General features: G+C 35.1%; 1 protein-coding gene and 1 pseudogene across 9 annotated transcripts in view; one reads left to right on the top strand and one right to left on the bottom strand.

Moving 5' to 3' along the window:
- The window catches only part of HEATR5A (HEAT repeat containing 5A), a 114,729-nt gene that overhangs the window by 46,603 nt on the left and 49,647 nt on the right, over window positions 1-18,479 (top strand). For all 9 annotated transcript variants that reach the window (XR_009355603.1, XM_059181845.1, XM_059181841.1 and 6 more), the window contains 6 exons: window positions 2,100-2,209; window positions 6,413-6,576; window positions 6,666-6,841; window positions 12,914-13,019; window positions 13,883-14,073; window positions 18,005-18,164. Coding sequence is in view for 8 of the 9 variants with exons in the window: in XM_059181845.1 (XP_059037828.1) it covers window positions 2,100-2,209; window positions 6,413-6,576; window positions 6,666-6,841; window positions 12,914-13,019; window positions 13,883-14,073; window positions 18,005-18,164 (907 nt within the window). In the remaining variant the exon portion in view is untranslated. The remainder of the gene's footprint in view (window positions 1-2,099; window positions 2,210-6,412; window positions 6,577-6,665; window positions 6,842-12,913; window positions 13,020-13,882; window positions 14,074-18,004; window positions 18,165-18,479) is intronic.
- Window positions 4,191-5,008, bottom strand: LOC131836438 (transcription factor BTF3-like; annotated as a pseudogene).

Genomic DNA, 18,479 nt, shown 5'->3' with positions numbered 1-18,479 from the left:
TTCTGGGTAATTTCTTCAGCTCTCTCTTCCAGTTCACTAATTCTCTTTTCAGCTGGGTTAAATCTGATATGCCTGTGCCTCTTCCAGGACTTGGGATCTGCCAGTTCTTGGGAACCCCCTCAAGAGATTTTTATTTTATCTACCCTTACTTTGCCATGAACATAAACTCAATACAGATTCTTGTGTTGGTATTGGTATTTGTGAACACAAAATACCATCCTGATTTTAGCTCATATTTTGTTTCAAACTTTTTATGAACCTGGAGGTGTAGCCTTGGAAAAGTCCCTTTCTGCAAGCCTCGCAGTTATAGGTTATCTTTTATCTAGGATCCAAGTGGATTTATAGCTGAAGGCCCTCCAAAGACTCTGCATCCTCCTGATAGAAGCAGAAACCACTGGCAATGCTTTCGTAAATTCTTAATGTGTTTTATTCGTCTTACTGTCTGTAAGAAAAAAATACACGCACACATATTCCTCTGAACTAAATTCTGTTGTATTTAAACCAAGTAAATGTGGAATTTTTAAAAATATAGTACATAATTTCTTAACTTCTTGTTAATATAATTGAAATTGTTTTTATATGCCATCTGTAATTTTCTTACCCGGTTTTAAAGAAATAAAAAAAAATGTAGTGGATTTATTCTTAGCTTCATAACTAAACAATTCTACCTAGGTTTTATAAATGTTTTGTTTATGTTCTTAACTGTACTGAATGATATAAACTGGTATCAACTTTTTAAAAATACAGTGACAACTCAGAAATTAACTCATTTCTTCCAGAAACTAGAAATAGTAGGTATCAGTTTTCCAGAAAAATACAAATGAATAAACATTGCCAGAATTCTTAGAGTACCCAGAATCCTCATGCTGTAACAATTTAGTGGATTTATTCCAGTGGCACACTAAAAGTAATTCCATTGTATTTTGGTATTGTTAAAAAGATGGAGACCATACTCCATTTGATAACATGGTATCTTGCAAAGAGCAGTAATCCATTAATAAATATTTTTTAGAAGAGTGAACATCAGTAAAATGATACCTTAATACCAGTAGTGGAAATGAATAGAAGATTAAAAAGTACATGGGGGCACCTGCGTGGCTCAGTGGGTTAAAGCCTCTGCCTTCGGCTCAGATCATGATTCCAGGGTCCTGGGACAAGCTCTGCATCGGACTCTCTGCCCAGCAGGGAGCCTGCTTCCTCCTCTCTGTCTGCCTGCTTCTCTGCCTACTTTTGATCTCCATCTGTCAAATAAATAAATTAAATATTTAAAATTTAAAAAAAAGAAATTTAAAGTACATGAAAGTGAAAGAAGAGATTTTGTAATTGAAACTTTTAGGGAAACACTGGCTTGGCTTGTGCTTTATTAAAAGAGAATCTGGGATGCCTAGGTAGCTCAGTCAGTTAGGCATCTGCCTTCAGCTCGGGTCATGATCTCAGGATCCTGGGATTGAGTCCCACATGAGGCTCCACTGCTCAGTGGGGAGTTTGCTTCTCCCTCTGTCCCTCCCCCTGCTCATGCGTCTCCCTCTGCCTGTCCCCCTGCTCATGTTCTCTCTCTGTCAAAGGAATAAACAAAATATTTTTAAAAACTAAAAAAGAATAAGAGAAAATTTGTTTTATGATCTTAGCATATTTTGATACTTTTTTCCTATTTGGTGTTGGTATTCCAGATCAAGTTTCAAACAAAAACTTGGATTTTACCTGCATATTTATTTTTCCTGTTTGTTTCCTTCCATATATGATTCCTTTTTCAAATAATAGACTTTTATTTTATTTTATTTTATTTACAAATACCAAGTTGTAAATTGTGGAATTTACCAAGTTTGTTTTTAGACAAAATACTGATGGCCTTAGAGATGGAAGTTGAATATACAGTTTTGTTGTATAAAGTGTGATAGAAAACATGGTAGAATAATTTCCATGTGTGATACTTTATAATAACTCTCATAACTTATCATCACACTTTTTTTAAAGGAAAAAAGGAAACATAAAAGCATTTATGTTTACTAATACGTATAGCTGTTTTATATATCAACCTATTCAATATTTTTATGTTATATAACTTACACATTTAAGATACACTTTTTTTTTTTTTTAAGGCTTTCTTCAGTGCTAAGAACATATGGAAGCACTTTGAAAACACCATCAGTAGTTTATAAACAAAGGCTTTATGAATTACTGATTTTATTACCTCCTGAAACCTATGAAGGTATGTGCTTTAAACCAAAACGTTTTACTGTTTGTGGCTAGGACAGTAATAACCCAGATGAATGAATGAATGATATGATGTTTATTAGTACCTTATTTCTAGGAGGTTTAGTGAGTTCAATCTTAACTATTATATTCATCATTATACAGTAAATAAAGTAAATTTTTTTTAAACCTACTTTTTAACGTCTTGCTTTCTTTTCTTCTCCGGGGAAAAAAGTCCCTAGAGTTCCACCATGTGGAAGAGAATGAGTCACAAAGATTGGTCTTGAGTCTACTCTAGGATTTGGTACAGAATATATAATATAAGTCTATTAGACATTTGACCATTTCTGATTTCCTTCTACATTGATGATCTAATGCACACATTTTGTTTCACTGTTCCATTCTTCGCTATGCCCAAACAGAAGTTTAATACTGAACTACCAAGGTATAATTGATTTTATAAAGTTTAGAGAGTAGGTTTTGCCTTTATTGGGTTCAAATATGACCTTAGGTTACTGGTATACTATGATTGGTAAAATAAACTTGTCCCTGTTTTAAAATTAGTTCTAAAAACTTTCTTGTAAATTTGAAACACAGTTTTAAGAAAATATATTGCTACTGCTGAATTACCTAAGATGCTTGTTTTAAGAGGTGAAAGTTGTAAATGGTCTCCATTGGGAACTCCATTATTCTTTTAGTCTTAATAGTTTTCAGCCAAACATATTAAGTTGATTATTACTTCAGATCTGCTCCTTTTAAAAATACATTCATTGGCTTGTATCTATTCTGCAGACAAATGCAGTGTAATAAATACAGTCATTCGAAATATTCACCTGTAACTTCTATTTTGGCCTTTATTATTATGTGAGTGATATTGTTCCCACTGCCTTTCTTCCTGGCTCACAAATGTCCCTAGCAAAATATTTATTACAAAGTAATAAATGTAGTATAAGAAGACACTAAATGTAGTATAAGAAGAACTAGAAAAAAAATGGGTAATTGTTTCAAAAGAATCATTTCTGTATGCTAGACACTGTGGTAGAAATTGTATATATTATTATCTCATTTATATTAGGATAATAGAGTGAGCTGGTTACATTTCCCTTATTTGACAGATAAAGGCATAGAGAAGTTTAAAAAAACAACTCAAGAACATATATGCAGTAAATAGTGGAATCAGGATTATAGATCTGCTTCGTGCTTGGTGCATATCTATTTACAGATAACCTACCAGAGACTTAACAAATCGTAAAGGTTTAGTGATAGGTCCTTCTCACTATGTACTATCTCTTAGTATAAAAGAGCTACCTGCCAGATAAAAAAGCCCTAAAGATAATTTCTGTGTTCTACACCTCTGATAGCTATCAGGTTCTGGCAAAAACAATTCCTTTTAGACATTTATATCAATTATGCCATATTTTGGAGTTTATTTTTAAACTACAGATTAAAAAAAACTGATTTCTTTTTCATGTCTTCATTAAACATAGAATACCAGAATTTCAACTTAAGATCTTAAGTGTATCTTCTAATAAATGATAATGTAAGTCTGCCCTTAAAAGACTTAAAGAAAAAAACAAAGTCTCATACTTTTTTCTCAGAATTGGAGTTTGGGAATGCAGTCAGAAGTCCTAAAGGAATAATGAATGTAAAGTGTATAGATTTTAAATCAGTTCCAGAGTGTTCACTGGGAGACAAAGTCAGGAATTACCATAAATTTCTTGAAAAATAGAATCTGTATTTACCCTCTTTATCTTTTTCAAATGTATCTATTTATCTAACATTACTTAAAGAAGAATTCGTTCATAGAAACGTGAAAATATGGAGGTATTAATAGTTTTATGTTTCAACCAAAAATAATAATTTGCCATTCCGTGGTTATCATTTTCCCATCTTTAAAATTATAGAAATAAAATAAAGGATTTTTTCCTTAAAGACTTTTGATTTTTTTTTTTCCCTAGGCAAAAAACTTTATTAAATCTTGTTTCAAACTTTATTCCCAGGCTGCTTCAGCTTAATAAACTGCAAAGAATGAATTGTGTATAAGCAAAAACTGAAAAGAGCTACAGTGTCCAAGGGGCTTGGGCTTAAAAATATTAGAGATCTAGATTTTATCAGATCCATGAACAAAATTTTAAAAAGCAGTCATAATATAAGATAGCAGCTCCCAGTAACTTCTTTAAGTTTTATCTTCTTCAGAAGTTGACTCAATTCAGTTTGCTTCATTCTTGGAAGCGTCATCAAAATTCTCCACAAGATGTGGAACTTCATCATCATCATCCTCTCCGGTAGCAAGTGGTGCTTTTCCATCCACAGATTGTTTGGGCAGAGCTTCAGCCAGTCTTCTTAAACTAGTCAGACTGTCTGCACCAAGTTGGTTTAAGATACTGGGTAGCATTTCTGTCAGCTGCTTTGTCTCAGCATGGCCTATAATGGTGAAAGTGTTCGCTGCCAGCGATGCCTGAACTTTGGGGTTGTTAAAGTGGATCACTGTTCCTTGGTTTGTGAACATAGTCACTTCTTCAATACCAGAGATATTGTTTACCCCTAACTTCTTTAATGAGAACTGAAGTTATTTATCATCTGTGTTCTATGAACCACCTTCTTCTTTCGGCGAGCAGTTCCTTTCCCACCAATGCGCACTTGTGCTTGCAGTTTGGCGAGTTTCTCCTGGTTCGTGATAGTTTCTTTCATCTTGTTGGAGCGGAAATGGGACCGTGTGGGGGACTAGGGTTGGCGCTCAGGGGGTCTTGGGCGGAGCAGCCGAGATTAGGTGCACACACACGGGGACACAAGATGGCAGCTAGAGGAAGGCCGGAAGTGATCAAAGACTTTTGATTTTTTTAATGGCATTCTGTTTTGATATATTTATATGTAGGGTGCATAAAAGAACTTTACCATTAAAATATGAACTGACATTTAAAATAATGCCTCATCATACAATAATAACCTGTAGTAATTTCTGAGTCTTTTAACACTAAATGAAATAGTAGTCTTTAAAGTTATATATCTCATTAATTCAAAATATGGCTAAGTAAAGAAACAAATTTAAAGTTCTGATGATATTGGTTGATAAAATAAATTGTCAAAAAGTAAGTTTATAAGACAGAGTAAGAAATTGCTTTTGTTACAAGAATGTAAATGACTTTATTTTATGGTTGTCAAGCAGATGCAGACTTTTTTATGCTTAACTGACAAAGCCACCCAGGGAGAACTTAAATGAGACTTGAAATATATCTACTAGTTATAACACATAGACTTTACTTAGATCTTGATTCAAACAAAAGTAAACAAAAACAAGCATTTATGAGACAATTGAAAATTTGAACACTGAATGGGTGTTTGATGTTTAGTGTTTTTTAAAACATGGTATTAGAATAGTTTAAAATGTCCTTAGCTTTCAGTGATACACAAGGAAATACTTACAGATGAATATTATGACTTCTAGGGTTTACTTCAAAATAATATGGGAGGTGGTGAGATAGTGGATGGAGGTATAGCGAAACAGAATTGATTCAGCAGGTCAAGCTGCGTGACAGTCATATGCTGAAGTGGCACGGAGTTATGTCTTCTTCTGTATATGTTTGAAATTTTCCGTAATAGAAAACATGTCCAGGGCACCTGGCTGGCTCGGTTGTTAAGCATCTGCCTTTGGCTCAGGTCATGATCCGAGCATCCTGGGATCAAACCCCGCATCAGGCTCCCTGCTTAGTGGGAAGCCTGCCTCTCCCTCTCCCACAGCCCCTGCTTGTGTTCCCTCTCTTGCTGTCTCTTTCTCTGTCAAATAAGTAAATAAAATCTTTTTTAAAATAAACAAAAATAAAAAACTTGTCAAATGTTAGTAAATTTTTTTAGGCTGTGATTTTTTAAATAAATATAATTTATCTGCTTTTTTATTTGTCTTTTTTTTTAATTCTGTTTTTGTCCTTCATGTCATTTAATTTAAAATGATGGTAATATTTCTTCATTATCATAAGGTATATACACACACATATTTTGAGATGTCTTTACAGTATCTATTCTGAGTCTTGTGACCATAACACCAGTTGAGCCATTTTTTTGTAGCATATTTTTTAAGGATGAAATAAAATCTTTGGCTGTAATAGATTAAAGTTAGCTGATGTTTAGCTTAAAGTTCTGCCTGGCTTTTTTTTAACCCTGTACTCTAACCAGTTAACTGCTTGTAATAAATCGCTAATTGCTGTTTTCTATAACTCAACAGGAAATCTTTGTGCTCTCCTCAAAGAGCTGGCTGCTGACTTGACTGCCTCTGATATACAGGTGGCAGCATCTGCATTTTTACTTCCACCCTTCTGTCATCGGGATGATCTTGTGATATTAAGTCCTTTGCTACAAGAGACTGACCATAGATTTATTGAAGAGCAGGTATAGTCATTTTCAATAAACTCTTGGGTTAACTCATTCTGTGAACAGTCATTTTAATACCTTTATATATTTGTTTTGTTTTGTTTTAGCTCCTGCTTGGTAATGGTATTGCTTGTGGCAGCTTGGAGTATGACCCCTATTCTATTTATGAGAAAGATGGAGAGGGAAATTCAGTGCCTAAGCCCTTACCTCCAGTACTGTCAGTTATTAGCTCTGCAGTCAAGCTCTTTGGAGTTGTATGTGCTCATGTGGGAGAAGCTCAAAGGTAAATCATCTTTAGTAGTTCACATATTTTGAAATACAATATTTAATAATTGGTTATTGGTTCAGTAAATGCACAATAGAGAACTGATGCATAAGAAAAATGTCATAAGTTCTCATTAGTGTGGTGCCTGGGTGGGGCAGTCAGTTAAGCGTCCGACTCTTGGTTTCTCAGGTTGTGATCTCATGAGACTGGGCCCTGCACCAGGCTCTGGGCTCAGCACAGCATCTGCTTGAGAGTCTCTTCCTCTCCTTCCTGTCCCCACCCTGCACTGGTTCTGTTTTTCAGAAAGTTCTTTATAAAAGAGTTCTTACAGATGACAGGTGTAGGTATGATAAAGGCTCTTGTTTAATTATTCATCTGGCAAATATTTAATAAGTAATTAAGTCAGTGATTAAATTAAACTGAAAACTGCTAGGCTTTGTTGGGGATGCTGCACTTTACCCACAATTACCTTATCATCTAGCTGAAAATACAAATAGAAAAATGGAGTGGTGAAAAAAAAGAACAAAAGCTCAGTGATATTAGAATTTTGATTTATGAGCTATTGTTACAAAGAAGAATGCTGCTTTTCTGCTTAGATTAGGTCTCTTAAGTTTTCTTACTTCAAGGCTTTGTGGACCCATTATAGGTTTTTAGTTTGGTGGATTTCAAAAATTAGATTAAATTCATTAGTCTTAAGTTTGATAGATTTCAGTCCACTCAAAGTAGACTTCAGTTTTAAAATATCAAAGGCTAGTAATGGTTTCTTACTGAAAATTAGTTTCATAATTGATAATTGAGGTAATACCTTTCTTGGAGATCAAAAAACTACTTACTGTTTTTACATAAAACAATTGTTTTTATGTGAGATACTGAATGCAATGTGAATTTTTCCTATAGGCTCTGCTGTTTAACAATTTATAAATTAGTAACTATCCTCATTTATTCATATTCTCTTCTTCCCTTTCTCCTCTTTCTCTCTCTCTCTCATTCACTTCCTCTTTCTCTCTTCCTCCCTCCCCACTCCCTCTTACCCTTCCTTCCTTCTTGTCTGCCTCTGGCGTGCTAAACCAAAAATAACATGTAACTAGATACATAGCTTTTATATCACTTTATCTAGTTATGTTTTCCAGAGAATATCAATTAGGTAGGGAATTTTCCTTGGTCTGTTTTGATGAAGACTTGCTAAAATATTTGAATCTTGTCAGCAACACATTTTGCGGGGGTAGGGGGGTGGTTTATTTGCTTTCTTTTTTAAAGTAAGCTCTAGGCCCAACATAAACTCACAATCCCAAGATCAGGAGTTATGTGTACTACACCAGCTACCAGTCAGGCACCCCAGGAACACATTTTTTAAACATGTCTTTGGATAGTTTACTTTCATTGGATAGAAAAGTGAATAAAGCTTATGTTGTTTTTTTATGTTGATTTTTAATAGCCTCGTGTCATTTTATTTTAAACAATGATAATATTTGCTCAGTATTGCAAGATATACACACACACACACGCACATTGAGATGTCTTTTCAGAACTTAAATTTTAAAAGATGATGTTTTTCCTAAATTTATTTATAACCCATAGTTCCCTGTGTGTACTGTAACTATAAAGTTGTGGTTATAACATATTTAAGACAATATATAACCAAATTATAAATGAATGCTGTAGCACTAAAAGATGAGAGGAAAATCATAGTAGTCTGGAATATTGAAAGAAGCATTGATAGAGGGACGACAAGACTGGGTGGCTCGGTTGGTTAAGTGTCTGCCTTCTGCTCAGGTCATGATCCCCGGGTCCTGGAATCGAGTTCTGCATCAGGCTCCCTGCTCAGAGGGGAGCCTGCTTATCCCTCTTCCTGCTGCTCCCCCTGCTTGTGCTCTCTCTTTGGTAAATAAAATAAGATAAGATATAAAATATAAAACTAATAAAACTGATAGACGGGCGCCTGGATGGCTGAGTTGGTTGAGTGTCCCAGTCTTTGGTTCCATCTGGGGATGTGATCTCATGGGTGGTGAGATCCAGCCTGAGCTCAGCTGGGAGTCTGTCTACTTCAGATTCTCTCTCTCCCCCTTTCTTAATCTCAAATAAATAAATCTTGGGGCACCTGGGTGGTTCAGTCAGTTAAGTGTCTGCTCTCAGCTCAGGTCATGATCCCAGGGTCCTGAGATCAAGCCCTGCCTTAGGCTCCCTGCTCAGTAGGGAGTCTGTGTCTCCCTCACCCTCTGCCTGCCGCTTCCCCTGCTTGTGTTCTCTCTCTGTCAAATAAATAAATAAAATCTTAAAAATAAATAAATACATATTTAAGGAAAAAAAGAATTGATATGGTGGGAGTGAATCAGTTTGTAACCATTTTATACAGCATACAGTTTAAAATAATTTGGATTAATATAGCAGTAACTACAGTGATGAAACAGGGATGGCCTTGTGAGGAAAAGATTTAAATTAAGCATATTCTTAAATGGTTCCACTAGCTCCTTTTGATAGGTCTAAGACAAAAAGTGAAAAAGAAAAGAATATACGTCTTATAAGCTTTCCTTTTTAAAAATTGATTTTATTGCTCTTTTAGAGAAGTTTTTTTTTCTTTAGGAAAATTATTTTTTTTTTTAAAGATTTTATTTATTTATTTGACAGACAGAGATCACAAGTAGGCAGAGAGGCAGGCAGAGAGAGAGAGGAGGAAGCAGGCTCCCTGCTGAGCAGAGAGCCTGATGCGGGACTTGATCCCAGGACCCTGAGATCATGACCTGAGCCGAAGGCAGCGGCTTAACCCACTGAGCCACCCAGGCGCCCCTAGGAAAATTATTTTTTATTCTGTCTAAAATTTAATTAGCTTTAAAGTATGCTAAGTTTTTTTAACCTCACCTGGACTAAAATAGTATATAGAATGAATATATATTTCAAGGAGGAAAGGTTTTATTTATTTTATTTTATTTATTTTTTTTTTTTAAAGATTTTATTTATTAATTTGACAGAGAGAAATCACAAGTAGACAGAGAGGCAGCCAGAGAGAGAGAGAGGGAAGCAGGCTCTCCGCCGAGCAGAGAGCCCGATGCGGGACTCGATCCCAGGACTCTGAGATCATGACCCGAGCCTAAGGCAGCGGCTTAACCCACTGAGCCACCCAGGCGCCCCAGGTTTTATTTATTTTAATAAAAATGTTGAGACCTGGAGTACCTGGGTGGCTCAGTTGGTTAAGCAACTGCCGTCGGCTCAGGTCATGATCCTGGAGTCATGCGATCAAGTCCCACATCCGTCTCCCTGTTTGGCAGGGAGTCTGCCTCTGCCTCTGAACTCTCCCTGCTCATGCTCACACTCTCTCTCAAATAAATAAATAAAATATATTTTTTAGAAAGATGTTGAAACTTGGTAAAAGCAAAACATACTATGTTTAGATTTTAACTGAATAAAAATAGTAGTCGGTACTTTGGGGATTTTTAAAGGAAATGGTCTGGCAGAATCCCAGATATAGAAAGTGGGTCATAAGCAGCTATCAGTAGTCTCCATTGGGTGTCTTTAGAGGACCAGAGAAGAGCAACTATATAAATAGGAAATTTAAGTTTTTAATTCCTTGTTATCCCAAATATGATACTTGTTTAAGATGCCAAATGCTTTTTCTTTTGGGTCTTTACATTTTTAGAGTAAAGAAATGTTTTTAACCAAAGTCTCTATAATAGCAACTGAATATTTCAAAGCATTTTATCGTCATTGTGCTTAGCTTTGTGTTTAAACAGCTTAAAAGAAACTCTTATAACATGAGATTGCCCTAAGATTAGAAATGGGTTTTTCATATTTTATTTATACACTTAAAAATTAAATTATCGGGGAGCGCCTGGGTGGCTCAGTGGGTTAAAGCCTCTGCCTTCGGCTCAGGTCATGATCCCGGGGTCCTGGGATTGAGCCCCGCATCAGGCTCTCTGCTCAGCGGGGAGCCTGCTTCCCCCGCCCCCTGCCTACTTGTGATCTCTGTCAAATAAATAAATGAAATTTTTTTTAAAAAACTTAAATTATCTTTAAAAAAATTAAATTATCTTTTTTTTAAGGTTTTATTTATTTATTTGACAGAGATCACAAGTAGGCAGAGAGAGAGGAGGAGGAAGCAGGCTCCCTGCTCAGCAGAGAGCCCGATGCGATGTGGGGCTCGATCCCAGGACCATGGAATCATGACCTGAGCCAAAGGCAGAGACTTCACCCACTGAGCCACCCAGGTGTCCCAAATATTAAATTATCTTTAAATCATTTGCTTTTCTCTGTTTTGACTATAGGTTTCTAAAAATAAGAAAGCTTTGCAGGGGTACCTGGGTGGCTCAGTGGATTAAAGCCCCTGCCTTCTCAGACCATGATCCCAGGGTTCTGGGATCGAGCCCCACATCGGGCTCTCTGCTCAGTGGGGAGCCTGCTTCCCCCTCTTTCTCTGCCTGCCTCTCTGCTTACTTGTGATCTCTGTCTGTCAAATAAATAAAAATCTTTAAAATAAAATAATAATAAATAAAAATAAAACTTTGTATTGATAATTTTAAAGTACTAAAATGTTTAAGGTACTAGAATGTCGAGATAGTTTTATGCAGAAAAGAACTATGATTGATCTTGTGCATGTGTTGTTTGTGCTTACTTTGAAGCATTTCATACATAAATGCAAAGAATGAATTACTTAATTTCACCTAAAGATTGTTCTACCCTTGACAATACATTGCAGACACTTTGACGACCTTTTAAAATGTAGATTCTGATTTAATAGTATGGTATGCATATATGTTGGATATTGAAATTTTCAGAAACTCCTTAGGTAATTCTGATATGCAGCCAAAGTTGGGAACCACTGCTAAATGCTGTAAAATGGCTGATGGAGCGAGAGGAAAAGCATAGTGCTGAAAGGACATGTAAAACAATTCACAGAAGTGACATAAATAACTAGTGAACACATTCAATCCCAGACCAAAAATAATGTTTATATCCATCATAGTTAGAATTGTGAAAATTAGAAAATTGGTCTCCATCAGTAGAATGATTGAACAAATTGTAATTCATGTGCACAGTAAAATTTGGCCTCATGAAAGTTACCAAAGAATAAGAATGATTTGAAAGGTGCTTAGGAGGTAATGTTAAATGAGAAAAACAAGATTTAAAATTGTGTTAATACATAGTGTGATCCTAAGTACATTTTAAAGTATAGCTGGGAGTTCAAAGAGCTGTGCTGATTCTCACTGACTATAGACAACATAAGTTGGCGCTACTTTTAAGATGAAGCAGTATATTTAAATCCAGTTAAGTCCTCTTACTAAGAACAAAAAAGTTGATGCAAGTAACTTTTAAGATAACCTTTTTTTTTTTTAAGATTTTATTTATTTATTTGACAGAGATCACAAGTAGGCAGAGAGGCAGGCAGGGGTGGGGTGGAGGGGTGGAAAACAGGCTCCCCGCTGAGCAGAGAGCCTGACGCGCCTTAGGATATCCTTTGATTAGAGGTACCTGGCTGGCTACATCAGTAGGATGTGTGACTCTTGATCTTGGGTGTGAGTTTGAACCTCACATTGGTCATAGAGTTTACTTAAGAAAGGAAAGCAAAGGGGCGCCTGGGTGGCTTGGTGGGTTAAGCCTCTGCCTTCAGCTCAGGTAATGGTCTCAGGGTCCTGGGATCCAGCCCTGCATTGGGCTCTCTGCTCAGCAGGGAGCCTGCTTCCCTTCCTCTCTCTCTCTCTGCCTGCTTCACCACCTACTTGTGATCTCTGTCTGTCAAATAAATAAATAAAATCTTTAAAAAAAAAAAGGAAAGAAAAAATAAGATACCATTTGTTTAGAAAAGAGTTATTGAGATAGAATTTGTCCATGTAAATATTTATGAAGTTATACTTTTGGGATTTTTTTCCCCTGCTCTCAAAATGACACAAAATTAAAATTTTTTTGCATTTTTTGTACTTTCTTTTCCTAAAATGTTAGAGTATGTTCAGCAATAGTTTATTTCATTTTAGCAGTTACCACAAAATAATGCAACAAAACAGATTAGTAGTATATACTCAGTAATGCCCTTTGGCTTACTTTATCTTTATTAACAAATTCAATGTTTTACTATTTGCTTTTAAATCTTGTTTCTGATTTTAGGCTTTTTATACTGGAACAGCTTTTGGACAGTATAAAGCACACAAAAGGAGCTCGTCAACAAATAGTTCAGTTACATGTTGTTTCTTCACTCTCTAGTTTCTTGAAGGTAATTGTTGTTGTTGTTTTTTAATTTGGGTGTTTGATTAACTTTTTTTTCTAATATATGGCCAGTCAAATAGTTTGGAGGAAGGTTTAAATTGCTGCTTTTTTTCTTCCCTTTTTTTTTTTAAATATCCTAATGAAAATATTTTGGGATTTGCAATTCCCCTTTTACTTTTTCTCTATGTAAAACTTGTTAGTCAGAAATTAAACCTAAAATCTTGACTTAGGACCATGTTTTAACCTACTTAGCCTAATATCCTATACCAGAGATATGGCCTATGAGTCAAATCTGGCTTATTGTTGCATTTATGGCTTATTGTTTCTAACTAAAATATAATACACTTCATTGGTTATTTTATGGAAATTCCTATTAATGTTCTACTGAACACATATATACTCTAGTGACAATTAATTACCATACTATTTGCTTGGAGATTTAAACTTCTAAAGAACTTTCTGTGAAAAATCAAATTATTTTGGGGTGTTCAGTATTTATGTGTGTGTGTGTGTGTGTGTGTGTGTGTGTGTTGAAGTAGCAATCCAAGTATTAGCACATTTGCTTAACCAGAATATTCATTCCAAACTGGATTAGAAAATTTACTACAGGAACAACTGGTTGGTTCAGTCTGTAAGCATCTGAGTCTAGATTACAGCTCAGGTCATGATCTCAGGGTCATGACATTGAGCCCTAAGTCAGGCTCCACATTCAGCAGGGAGCTTCCTTGAGGTTCTCTCTCCCTCTACCTTTGCTCCTCACCCCACTTGCATTCACTCTCATACTCTCTTTTTCTCTAAAATAAATACATTCTTTTTTTAAAAGGAAATTAACTATAGTTGTAAGTTTGGATTATTCTTTACATGTTGCAGTATTTAGCTGGCTCCAAGGGACATTTGGGTCCAGAAGAAATGAGAAGACCTGTCCTAGCGTTGGTGATGGGAGCCCTAGAAAGTCCCAACCCCCTCTTGAGATGTGCAGCTGCAGAGGCATGGGCTAGATTAGCCCAAGTGGTTGATGATGGAGCTTTTACTGCTGCATTAGCTCAAGTTAGCTTTGACAAGTAAGTGAATTTCTTATTTAATACTCATAGACTGTGTGTCAAAACTGGGTATATGGCTTGTTGATTTTTTTGGAACTGGTGAAACTTCATTCTGGAGTTAACAGAAAAAAATTGATAAACACGTACTTTCAGATGAAGGGTCTCTCATCTTGGAACATAGAACTATTACTACTTTGGCTTTAATTTTTATATAATAAGAGAAAGATTACTAACATATGAGTGATATATTGGCTATCAGTGGAATGGACTCTGGGAGTAAGACATTTATGGAGTTTTATTATGTAAAATATAGATAATAGGTAGTAATAACAATCTATCAGAAAGAGTAAAAGCTGTAGGCTATTAGGATCAGGAACCATAAACTATGTTTTCATTTTTGCCAACTCTGAGGTCATGAACAGAGAGTGAACCTCTCAGCTAGTTTTCCTGTGTCTTTTTTTTTTAATTTTTTTTTAAATTTTAATTCAATTAATTAGCATATAACGTATTATTGGTTTCAGAGATACAGGTCTGTGGCTCATCTGTCTTACATAATAGCCAGTGCTCATTACATCACGTGCCCTCCTTAATGGCCATCGCCCCATTACTCCATCCCTCCACTTCCCTCTCCTCCAGCAACTCTGTGTTCCTATGATTAATGAGTCTTTTATGGTTGTCTCCCTCTCTAGTTTCGTCTTGTTTTATTTTTCTTCTCTTCCCCTCTGATCCTCAGTTTTGTTTCTTAAATCCCACATATCAGTGAGATCATACGATAATTGTCTTTCCCTGATTGGCTTAATTTCACTTAGCATAATACCCTCTAGTTCCATCCACATCAGTCTAATGGCAAGATTTCTGTATATATGTATACCACATCTTCTTTCTCCACTCATCTGGGATCGACATCTGGGCTCTTTCCATAGTTTGACTATTGTGGCCATTGCTGCTATAAACATTGGGATGCAGATACCCCTTCAGATCACAACATTTGTATCTTTGGGGTAAATATCCTCTGTTTCAAATAGGAGGTTGTTAATACTACCCTGCCTGCTGAACAGTGTTAAGGTCAATGAGATAATAAATATGAAAGTAATATGAAAGAATAAAACAACCACAAATAAAAGTTCATGGTTATATTAATAGTATATGTATATCAAGTTGTATTTGTAGTAGTAGTAGTAATGCAAGTAGCACTTTGACCTTCCAGTTTACTGAATATGTGTGAGTGATTTGGTTAAGAACTTGAAGTCTGGGGGTGCCTGCCTGGCTCAGTTGGTAGAGCATGTGACTCTTGATCTCAGGGTTGTGAGTTCAAGCCCCACATGGGTGCAGAGATTATAAATAAACTTTTTTTAAAAAGAGAGAGAGCTTGAAGTCTGGAGTCAGATTACAAAACTTGTTTCAAATCCCTTTCTTCCACTTAATAGTTGGTTACTTTGTAAGAGTTATTTTGGCTATCATTTTGTTCTCCTCATCTGTAAAAAGGAACCGATAATAGTAGGAATCTCAAGGTTGGGAGTATTAAAGGACTAAATGTACAACACTTAAATTAACACAGAATGCATAAGAAAATGTCTAAAGTTCTTGAGTTGAAACTCTAGTTGTGTGGAATTAAAGTATCTCAGCAGTGTGAATTTTTAAAATGTAATTTAATTATGCTCTTATCAAAATAGGTATGGAAGGAACATACCTCAGCATTAAAAAGGCAATATATGACCAGCCTACAGCTATCACACTCAGTGGTAAAAAGCTAAAAGCTTTTCCTCTAAGATCAGGAACAAAAAAAAGGATACCCACTCTCTCCACTTCTTTTCACCTTGGTTTTGGATGTCTTAACCATGCAGTTAGACAAGAAAAAGAAATATAAGGCATCCAGATTAGAAAGTAAGAAACAAAACTAACTCTTTGTAGATGACATAAGACAAAATTAGAAAATCCTAAAGACTCCACCAAAAAACTATTAGAATTAAATGTATTCAGTAAAATCACACAAGATATAAAATTAACATACAGAAATCAGTTTCTGTACATTAATGATAAGCTGTCAGAAAGAGAAATTAAGGAAACAATCCCAAACACTATTGTCAATAAGAATAAAATACGTGGGTATGCTGATTTCAAACTATATTACAAAACAATAGTAATTCAAATAGTATATTACTGGCATTAAAAACAAGCACAGATCAGTGTGTTAAAGAACCCAGAAATAAATCCACATATATCTAGTCAGTTAATTTGACAAAGGAGTCAAGAATGTATAATGGGGGAAAAACAAGCTACTGCCTGGCTCAGTCAGTAAAGCATGCAACTCTTGATTTGGGGCCCATAAGGTCAAGCCCCACCTTGGTCATAGAGCTTACTTTAAAAACAAAACAATGGGGGGCGGGGAACAGTCTGTTTAATAAATGGTGTTGGGAAAACAGGACAGTTACATGCAAAAGATAAACTGGGCCACTCTCTTATATTGTATACAAAAATCAATTCAGAGTGGATGAAAAACCTGAAATAAGACCAGAAACCATAAAACTCCTAGAAGAAAACATATGCATAAGCTCATTGACATTAATGTTAGAAATATTTAGGGGAAAGGAGGTCTTGCTCCTCAGGCAGTGCAACAAAAGCTAAAACAAATGGAATTACATCAAACTAAAAAGCTTTTGTACAATGAAGGAACTATTAACAAAAAAAAAGGCAACCTATGAATGATGGAAGATATTTGCAAATCATATATTTGATAAGGGGTTAGTATCCAAAATACATAAAGAACTTATACAACTTAATGTCTGAAACCTGATTTTTTAAAAATGCGCAGAGGACCAAATAGACATTTTTCTAAAGAAGACTTACAGATGGCCAACAAGCATGTGAAGAGCTTCTCCCACCATTAATTGTCATGAAAATCCAAATCAAAACCATAATAAGACATCACTTCACACTTGTCTAATTGGCTAGTATCCAAAAGACAGTAATAGGTGTTGAGTAGAATGTGGAGAAAAGTGTACATACACTGTTGGGGAAATATAAATCATAGCTGCTATGAAAAATAGTATGGCGGTTCCTCAAAAAATGAAAAATACAATCCAGCAATTCCACTGCTGGATATTAATTCAAAGAAAGTGAAAACATTGATTAAAAAAGATATATGCACCCCTGTGTTCATTGCAGCATTATTTACAACACCCAAAATATGGAACCAACTGTATCTATTAATTAATGAATAGATAAAGAAGATGTGTGTAATATCGCTTAGCCATAAAAAGAAGGAAATCTTGCCATTTATGACAACATGGAGGGACCTGGAGGATATTATGTTCAGTGAAATAGGACAGAAAGACAAATAGCATGATTTCACGTATCTGTGAAGAGAAATGAATGAGCAAACTCAAAGATACAAGAAATAAACTGTTGGTTACCAGAGGGGAGAGGGTGCAAAACAGGTGAAGGGAATTAAGAGGTCCAGACTTCCAGTTATAAAATAAATGTCATGGGATGCAATGTATAACATATAGAATATAGTCAATAATATTGCAGAAACTTTGTATGGTAACAGATGGTAATAGACTTATTGTGGGGATCATTTCATAATGTATAAAAATATCAAATCACTATGCTATATGCCTGAAACTAATAGGATATCGTGTGTTGGTTATACTTCAACTTATAAAAAGTAACTTAAAAATAAAGTAATAGTGCTTGTCTTACAAATTTAGTGTATCTTTGAAAAACATTGAAATTATTCATACTTACTCATTAATAATGTGAAGACATTTTTATATAAATTGTTTTTCTTTTCAAGATACCTTTCAGGTCATTTCAGATATTTTTTTTTTTATCACTTAACAGTAAATAATATTTTTTAATTTTGCAGCTATTCATACAAAATGTTTTGCCAGGTAACAGTGTACATGCATTAGTTTTGTTCAATGATTTTTATTTATTTCCATGATTATAGACTGAAATCGGCAAGGGATGTGGTTACCAGAACAGGATACTCATTGGCTTTGGGATCTCTACATAGATATTTAGGAGGAATAAGTTCTTCTCAACATTTGAATTCTTGTGTTGGAATCCTTTTTACTTTGTCTCAGGACAGTACTTCTCCTGATGTGCAGGTAAATACCCCATGTGATACCTTCTTGAAATTCATGATTTGTATATAATGCAGATTGTTTTTATAGACCTTTAATTTGTAAATAATCTCCCCACCAATAAAGCCAAACCATTGTTAACCTTGACTCGTTTTTGAAATTCAAATCTTACTATCTTTACTTCACACTCAGTGTTTCTAAAACCAAATTCTTTATCTTTTTCTGAAAATGGATCGTCCATCTTAATAATAACATTTACTCTTTTGGAGATCTTAATTGGTACTAAGGATTGTTTTATATATTCTTCTAAAACATTAACATATTTAAGCCTCACGGCAA

Source organism: Mustela lutreola, chromosome 7, assembly GCF_030435805.1.
Source record: "Mustela lutreola isolate mMusLut2 chromosome 7, mMusLut2.pri, whole genome shotgun sequence".
Lineage (NCBI taxonomy): Eukaryota > Metazoa > Chordata > Mammalia > Carnivora > Mustelidae > Mustela > Mustela lutreola.
This window is presented reverse-complemented; position numbering and strand designations above follow the sequence as displayed.